At 43.3% G+C, this 9,438-nt stretch overlaps 2 gene segments (V, D, J or C); both read left to right on the top strand.

The window, feature by feature from the left end:
* The first annotated feature begins 408 nt into the window (after positions 1–408).
* On the top strand, positions 409–966 carry LOC101563381. The segment is given in 2 exon segments: positions 409–516; positions 623–966. Coding segments are annotated over 2 exon segments (390 nt in total).
* Positions 967–8,306: 7,340 nt separating this feature from the next.
* Positions 8,307–8,961, top strand: LOC101562980. The segment is given in 2 exon segments: positions 8,307–8,392; positions 8,498–8,961. Coding segments are annotated over 2 exon segments (459 nt in total).
* The last annotated feature ends 477 nt before the right edge of the window (positions 8,962–9,438 follow it).

The following is a 9,438-nucleotide window of genomic DNA, read 5'->3' as shown; positions in this document are numbered from 1 at the left end:
TGATTTGAAACTGTCTCACTGCTGTTTGTCTCTCAATAAAATTATGGAAAAAAATACCTGCTAATTTTTATTAACCTCAAAAGAAAAAAGATGGGCAAAAGTAGTCCCAGTTGGGTGACCCCATAAAACACTTATTTTAACTAAATATTACTATAGTCATCAGATCTAAGAAGTGAAGTTCCATTTGATCTTTTTTTGTCATTTCAACAAGATAATTTATTGCTTTCTAACAAAGTCATTGAATTTGTTCCTAATTGAATTTCCTCATTTGATTGATCTTGCTACTGAACTTTTGCCACTTTGAGCCCACAAAGCTGACTATATAGCAGGAGGCCATGCAAATAAGACCTCCCTCTGCTGATGAAAAGCAGCCCAGCCCAGCTCTAACCCTACAGCTCTGCTGAGGAGCCCAGTTCTGCATGCTGAGCTGTTGCTAATTTGTGATCAGAGCTGAACACAGACGGCTCACCATGGAGCTTGGGCTGAGCTGGGTTTTCCTTGTTGCTGTTTTCAAAGGTGATTTATGCATAACAAGAGATATTGAGTGTGTAAGTGGACATGAGTGGGATAAACAGTGGGCCTGTGTGACAGCTTCCTGAGCAGGATCTCTCTGTCTTTGCAGGTGTCCAGGCTGAGGTGCAGCTGGTGGAGTCTGGGGGAGGCTTGGTGCAACCTGGAGGGTCCCTGAGACTCTCCTGTGCAGCCTCTGGATTCACCTTCAGTAACTTCTACATGGACTGGGCCCGCCAGGCTCCAGGAAAGGGGCTGGAGTGGGTTGCTCGCATTAGGAATAAAGCTAATAGTTATACAACGGACTATGCTGCGTCTGTGAAAGGAAGATTCACCATCTCCAGAGATGATTCCAAAAGCATGGTCTATCTGCAAATGGACACCCTGAGAGCTGAGGACACAGCCCTGTATTATTGTGTAAGAGACACAGAGAGGACAGCTCAGTATAAGCCCTGACAAAAACCTCCTTTCAGTAGTGCTAAAAACCATCAGGGGGAGCGTTTGACAAACAGAACCTGGAAACAGCTTCATCAGCAGGGCCACAGGGAAAACAGCTGCTTTCCTGTCAGGCTCTGAGGCTTCTGCTTTTCACATCCTCACAAAGGCGAATTCTACCTGCTTTATTCTGCTCCTACCATGGAACTGGGAATGTTTCATTGCCAGGGGGCTCAATGCACCTGGGTTAAAGTCTAAGCAATGCTTATAGAGGCAGAAAGGGCTCCTACTGTCTACAGGATTAGAACCTGGGTAATTTAAATGGACCTGGTTACCAGGCTTTGTACAAATTAGATTCATGGAAGAGATCTCAGCATGATTCCCTGATTAAGACATATTTGAGGATTCAAATGTCATTTATTGAGCCAGCTAGACCAGGCTGATGTTCTCTAACATGAGAGATAGTTTACATTAATCCCTCTACCACAGGAAAACATTGATGACTAACTGACATTGTCATTTATTCCAAATCCATTACCCCAAAATTACATTTGAAGGTTACCTCTTTATCTCCTCTTTCCTGAAAGGGAAGGCTGTCTTATTTTAAATCAAGTAGCTCATTTCTATGACCTGGGGCTTAGTGGTTCAGTCAATGGCTGATGCAGGAACCTGGCCAAGGTTTGATGACTTTCTCACTGTTCATGGCATGAAATGTCCCTCTGTCCTCTGTGAATAAACCTATTTGGGGAAAAAGAGGATGCATCACATGCCAAGGGGAAATCACTGGGTTTTCCTTGTCAGAACTCAGTGACATACTCTTCTATTCAGGTTCACAGCATCTCCTTCCTCACTTGTGATTTCAGGCAACTTGTTCATGGGCTGCCCAGCTCTGCTCAGCACTGCTATGTCCTGTGTCTGTGGGGCTGGCAGTAAGGGACTGCAAGAGTCAGATTGAGATTTGGAATTCTCTCCACTACATAAATTTATCTTCTCTGTTCTGATTTCTGAGTTCTGGGTCCTCAAATTGGGGTCACTACTTGGAGGAGGGAAATGTAAATTTCCAGATTTTCCCTTTGCTGTTAGAAAGCCCAGCAGGGCCTGGGCCAGGACTACTGTGCCTCACAGGGTCAGGCTGTGTTCACTTCTCCTGCTGTTGACATTCTCTGCCTGAGAGTTCTTGGATCAGGACCTTAGTGATGCAAAGGTTCTTGTCCTCATCTGAACTAGCTTCATTTGTTTTCTGTTTTTCCATAGGCTGCCTGCCACATGTCTGGTTCTGTTCCTGGGTTCCACACTGAGACTTTCAAGCTGACCTCCTTCTCACTGAGCACCTATGTTGTGAGGAGAACTTGGAATCATTATCCCCCAAGGAAGGGCCTGAAGTGGCTCTCAGAATTTTGGTGATACAAACCCCTACAGCTAAGCCCTGAACAATCAGCTTTGATCTCCAGGGACACCAGCATCAACAAAGTGGTCCTCACAATGGCCACTGTGTTTGGATAATTACCGAATAATCTGCTTCTATCATAGGTTCCAAATGTATAAAAATTAATAGGTGACAGACTAACAAGAGCAACGCTGTTGGATCCTGGGTAGAGGTGGCTTGTTAGGCAGGCAGGGGTAGAGGCTCTGAGAGCAGAGTAAAAAGCAGAAGCCCTCTTTTGCATGTGGTTGCCTGGCAGGCTGTTGAGCTCTTTCCTGAGTAATCTCCTGAGTCTTGCACTACATGGTTGCTTAATGCTGATGGTTCAAATGCTTCATTGTAAGAGCCTTCTCCAGATGTCTGAACTGTGCCCACATGCATTCTTCATCCATGGTGGATTCTTCAACCATGGTGGGGAGGAGCTGGAAAACATGAAGGTGATGGGGACATCTTCATGTGATGTTCAGAAATATCATATTCACATCACTTGTGTGAATGATTCATGTTATTTTGATCCCTGGATAGCTTCATCTGAGTTAGAAATTCCCAAAGACCCTTCACGTGGCAGAACCATTTCCATTCCCATTGGCCGGGAAAAAGGTCCCATCGCACTGCTGTTACAATCATCAGGATTTTGTTTGACCCATATTTGCTTCTTAGTATTACTGAACAATGTGTATACAGGGTTTTGTAATTATGTATTTTCTACATGCCATAGTGAAAAAAATTGTGGAGTCGTAAATAGGCTTTACAGTTTACATTTCATTTTGAGATCTTTTTCTTTAGGTATGTCTTAAAACTGCTTGGGTTCTTTCAGAGTTTCAGGGAAAGTTTGTTTCAACATTGTTTAGCTTAGATGTTCCTTTTACAAACAAGAAATTCAAATTCCAGTCTTGTTGTAAACCTAAGCCATGATTTATCCTGTTCCTGAATAGTGACTTACAAAGTAGATTATACATTTTTCATCACAAAATGTTATGAGGTAACATGAGTGTGAATTTGCTAAATTTAGCCATTATATAATGTGTATATACTTCAAATACAATGGTTTTAAAGCAGTTGAAGAAGTAAAAATTTCCCTTCTGACCACTACAATAGTATTTCATTTAAATGAATATACGCAAATACTGAATTCTTTGTGTGTGTATTTGGTTCAATGTCTCACAACACAGCGTGGACATGTAGTAATCCTTTTTCAGCCTCCCCAGCCCTGGGATTACAGGTGTGCATCACCATGTCTGGTCTTGATGGCCAGCTCAATGCACAACAACCACTATGTGCCCCGACTGCCCCACCCCCAGGGCGGGCTGAGCCAGTCACACAAAAAAAGTAAAGTTGAAATAAAAAGATGGCTAATATTAATACAATAGAATATGCGACACACAAGAAAGTATCTCAGGAAAGATAATTTCCAGAATCTCAAAGCAGAAACTGCTGGCATATATCTGCTAACAAATATTACCTAAATAATCATAATGTAAAATTTTATTGTCCTATATTCACATACTACAATACTGATAAATACATACAATTAAGCAATGTTTTTAGGGTATTTATAATAATTATTTTATTATTTGTTATGCTGTAAATAATCAATATGTCTTCAATCACAACTTCCTATCCCAAGAAATAAATGTCTTCATTAATTGTTTGATCAATATTCATGATGGAAAAACTTCAAAACAACATTGAACATAAATGAGAAAGGCATAAAAAATGCAGACATTAAATCCAGTTTCTAAGGATACTTTGAATGAGAAGCAGAGGAGCACAATACAACGATTAAAAGGGTTTAAATAAATTTGTGATACTATATAAAAGTCTTTTTTTCCCACTAATACAAGACTGCACAAGCAGCATCACTCAGCCAAAGTTAGTACAAAAGTGAAAGTGAACTTTTATAGCTCAAAAGCAAGAAAAAAAAATCAGTAAATAGAAAAGTTTTCAGAGCAGCAGAGTGTCACATACCTGTAATCCAGAGACTGAGGTTGTAGACACAAGAGGATCGTTGTGAATTTCATGACAATCTGGGCTATATATTGGGTTAAGGGTCAAAATAATATCGTAGGCCAATTGGTGTAATGATTGAATTTCAGTGACTTTACTATCAGATACATGGTACATAATTATTGAAAAAGTCCGATCTATCATAGAGTTAGCATGTTGAATTTCGGAATCATATCCAGAGAACAGTAAGAAAAGCTGAACCTAGAAAGAAAATGATCACACAGGAGTATCTGGAGAAAACACATGGGCGCCTTCTCTTCCCCAGTGATCAGCAACACCTCTTTGACATAAGTGTAGCACACATATGTCTTTGTGTTTTCTGGTTCTGGAATGGAATTTACAGCAGGAAGAAGATGGACAACTCAGTACCACAGTGAATGACAGTGGAACAAGCTCTTAGGCAGCTTTTGTGAAGTGAGGTCATAGAGAAAAGGAGGGACCAGAGTGTGAACATTTTAATGTGAAAGAGTCCCACATAAACTGTGCTCAAAATCAGTGAATCTTTGCCTCTACTCAAGTTCACTTTGCATGGAGTGAAACTATTGCTAAGTCTAAGTAACACTGTGCTGAAGGACACCCTTTGGACCATATTTCAAATGCAGTGAAGGACACCTGGCACAAGCCTGTCCATGCCTGATGCCACCTCTTGGACCTGATCCAATCTATAATCTCAAGGGCCACTGGAAATGTGACTGCTCTGTCTGCTAGAGCGCAGGTAAGTCCCCCATTTCCCTACAATCAGAGGAAAACTCACTGCAGCCAGATGAATCAATAGTTGACTTGCTCCACTGAAGAGGACTGATGAGGCTTGGAGTCCACAGCCCCACTGAAATCTTTGAGTTGCAAGTCTCTCTGGACATCTCAGGTTGGACACTCTGCTTATACATGGAGGACACACATAGTGTTCTTTATGTGCTTTCAGGGCACTGCAATAGCTGTACATCCTCAAGTAGGAGGTGATGCCTAACCTTCAAGACCCACTCAGACAGGACAAATTCCTGCTACTCCAGACACTACTTTTCATTCATAATTTCCTTGTGATCGAAACCTACTCCACCCCTCACATGGGGAGAGATCTACTCCAAAAGCTCCACTCCTCTTTCACCCCTCCCCCACAGGCCTCATCCTACATACCCAACTTCAGTGAGCCACCAGATCCTCCCTCCCTCCTTCTTCCCTCTTCCCTTGTGGACAACATCCTTGGGACATGTCTTAGTTACTTTTTTTCCTCATTGCTGGGACAAATATCCAACACTCAAGCTTAGGGAAGGAAAGGTTTATTTAGCTTTAGTTACTGGAGGATTCAAGACACTGGAGGACAGTCTAGGGTGCTGCTGTGTCCAGGATGACCCTTTCCACATCTCTGAGTAAGCACAGGCTAGCCAGTTTAACAGTCTGCACTGCACTGGCCCTGTCATTCAGGCACCACCCTGGTCCTCTGGCCCCACCCCTCAAGCCACTCATTGCTCCTCCTGTTGCATCTGCCCCATAACTTACATGACTTTTTTTGGGGACAACTAGACACAAACCATAACATCTCACCCCCAGGCCCTCAAAGTGTCATATGCATCCCTTTGTGCAAAAGGCATTTTAATCCATCTCCAAGAGTTGCCAAAGTTCCAATGTTTCAGCATTGCTGAAAAGTTCAAATTCCAAGTCTCCTCCAAGACCCAAGGCAAATTCTCAACTGTGAGCCCCTGTACAGGATACAGACCACTGGGGCCAAAACAAGTCCAAAATCCAGCAGGGCAAACATTAAGTCCTATAGTTCCATATGAAACAGCTGAAGCAACATGTGGCAAATTGTGAGCTCTACATGGCTCCACCCTTATGGCATTTCTGGTGCTGGTAGCTCCCATGGCTTCTGTCTTAGGCTGGCTTTGCTCCCTCTTTGCAGTTTCCCTTAGGTGATCCATGTTCCTGGCTTTTCCAAATTTCTAGGGTTTCCACTGAATTGGCTTGTCACTCACAGCTTCACACACTGCCCTCTCAGGAGCACACTGCCTGGCCTCCCAGGCCTTCCTCTGAAATCTAAGTGGAAGACTCCTTAATCTCAGAACTCCTGCATTCTGCCTGCACCTATAACCAGTGACAGGTGGATAATGCCAAGGTCTCCGGCCAGCTGGAGCAGTTGCCAGACTTTCCTCTCTCTTGGCTGCAGGGGTTGAGTGGATTGCTGAGCACTCTGACCCTGATTCCAAGGAACAAATTCTCTATGCCAGCACCATTCTGGAACCTGGTGTAGCCACCACCTCAATCTTGAAACATGGGGCTCTGTGGCTTTCTCCCCAAAGCAAAGTCCCTCACCCTTGTGATTCGGAGGCTGCAAACAGTAAGAACCTGCCACCTCCTGTGATGCCCTCAGGACATCTTTTTTATTCTCCTGTTCCTCCTGGGCAATGAAGATCTCAGCTCTATCTTTGCAGTACAGAGCCTTCTTGACACTTTCTTTCTGGTCAAGTACACAAGATTCTAAATCATTCTGTTGAGGTTTTGCTCATGATTCTCAACATATATGTGACTAAGAGCCCCCAACAATAACCATTCCACTGCCCCAATATTTGACTGCTTTGAGATTTCCTTTGAAAGATTAATCAGTCCTCCATGTTTAATCTCAGTCTCAGGCAAAGTCTCTGGACACAGGCAAAATTCAAACAAACTTTCTGCCAAACCAAACACAAATGATCTGGAGTCCAACAGTCAAGGCAGTCCTTCTTCCCAGCAGAAATCTCCCCAGCCTCGTGTTTACAGGTAGGATTTCTACCAGTTTTCTGGTCTGAGCTGTGACCAGAAACTCCCCTACAGAATAGCCAAAGCTGTTCTGGCGCTTCTCTTGTAGGCATCTCCAAATGTTTCCTCTCTCTTTCCATCAGCCATTCCCAAAAGCTGGTAATTGACATGGTCAGGTTTAGCCACAGCAATGACTCTACTTCTCTAGTACCAAATTCTGTCTTAGTTACTTTTTTCTCATTGCTGGGATAAATACCCAACATTCAAGCTTAGGGAAGGAAAGATTTATTTAGCTCACAGTTACTGGAGGTTTCAAGACACTGGTGGACAGGATGGGTCACCGCTGTGTCCAGAATGACCCTCTCCACATTTCTGAGTAAGCATAGGCTAGCCAGTTTTACATTCATGTCTCTTTGGCCCTGCCCCTCAGGCTCTGTCCTGCTCTTCTGCCCCTGCCCCTCAGGCCACTCATTGCTCCTCCTGCTGCATCTGCCCCATAACTTACATGAGGCTTTGGGGGGAAATCTAGACATAAACCATAACAGAACACTTATATTTTCCTCCTGTGACACTCATGCTACTGTGGCACTGGTGTGCCTCAGAGCTCTCTTAGCCTTCCCCTGTGTTCCCCAACATCCAAAAGCCCATAAATACCAGTGACGACTCAAGCCCGTAATTTGACATCTTGCCAATAGTTTCATTAAAAGTGCCTACTGGCCAGACAATGTTCCCATTCCTGTATGTAAATCTAATGGTTATTGTCATTTAGTTCAAGATCTCAGGGTAATCGATAATGTGGTTACACTTATTCTGATAGATAGTTCATGGATGTTTCCTCAACAAACACAGACACTCAAAAAAAGGGCAAGATACATTAAGAATACAAATTACAAGTGAACATTACAACAAAAATACTTAATCTTTTACAAGTAGGAAGTGCTTATTGAGATAAGCTTCTACCTATGAGGGATAGAAGAGGTCCTGTGTGGGTTCTTCCAGAGTATTGTTATTTTGACTGAATATTAATATTTTCATTAGACTTAATGAGAGAACTAGCATCTTGTCTTGGTATTGAACTTTTTCTCCTTCAAGTCTATGAGCTGTCTATATAGCAGGAGGACATGCAAATAGGGCCTCCTTCTGCTGATGAAAACCAGCTCAGCTCAGCTGGTTGCAGCTCTGCAGCAGAGCCCAGCCCTGGTTCTCCCTTCCTAATCAGGACTGAGGACATGAGGCTGACCATGGAGCTCACGCTGAGCCTGGTTTTCCTTGTTACTGTCTTAAAAGGTGATTTGTGGTGAACAAGGGATACTGAGGGTGCGGGTGGTCAAAGATGGGATAAACAATGAGTCTTGCAAAAGTTTAATGGCCAGGATATTTTTATGTTTGCAGGTATCCAGGCTGAGGTGCAGTTGATGGAATCCGGAGGAGGCTTGGTGCAGCCTGGAGGGTCCCTGAGACTCTCCTGTGCAGCCTCTGGATTCACCTTCAGTAACTACTACATGGACTGGGCCCGCCAGGCTCCTGGGAAGGGGCTGCAGTGGGTTGCTCACATTAGAACCAAAGCTAATGGCTACACAACTGAATATGCCGCGTCTGTGAAAGGACGATTCGCCATCTCCAGAGATGATTCCAAAAGCACGGTCTATCTGCAAATGGACACCCTGAGAGCTGAGGACACAGCCCTGTATTATTGTACAGGAGGCACAGTGAGGGGATCTCAGTATAAGCTCGGACACAAACCTCCTTGCTGTGATGCTCAGGACCACCAGGGGGCGAATGTGTACAAATGAACTAGAAACGCTGGTAGGAAGCTATTTCCACGTGGATTTAATTTTATTGGCAACCTGTGGAGGCAGAAATGACTCATCTATCCTCAGGATCAGAACCTGGGTAATCTCAGTGGACCTTGTCACTGGGACTTATCCAAATTAGATTCAGGGAGGAGACCTCAGTGTGATTCCCCGATTAGACAGATTTGAGGATTTGAGGATTTCAGTGAGATCCATTGAGACATCTAGGCTAGGCTGATATTCTCTAACATGTGAGGTATTTTGCATTTCTTCTTCTTCTTGTTCTTCTTGTTCTTGTTCTTCTTGTTCTTCTTCTTGTTCTTGTTCTTGTTCTTCTTGTTCTTGTTCTTGTTCTTCTTGTTCTTCTTCTTGTTCTTGTTCTTCTTGTTCTTCTTGTTCTTTTTCTTGTTCTTCTTGTTCTTGTTGTTCTTCTTGTTCTTCTTGTTCTTGTTCTTGTTCTTCTTCTTCTTCTTCTTCTTCTTCTTCTTCTTCTTCTTCTTCTTCTTCTTCTTCTTCTTCTTCTTCTTCTTCTTCTTCTTC

This window comes from Octodon degus, unplaced genomic scaffold, assembly GCF_000260255.1.
Source record: "Octodon degus isolate 3935 unplaced genomic scaffold, OctDeg1.0 scaffold00255, whole genome shotgun sequence".
NCBI lineage: Eukaryota > Metazoa > Chordata > Mammalia > Rodentia > Octodontidae > Octodon > Octodon degus.
This window is presented reverse-complemented; position numbering and strand designations above follow the sequence as displayed.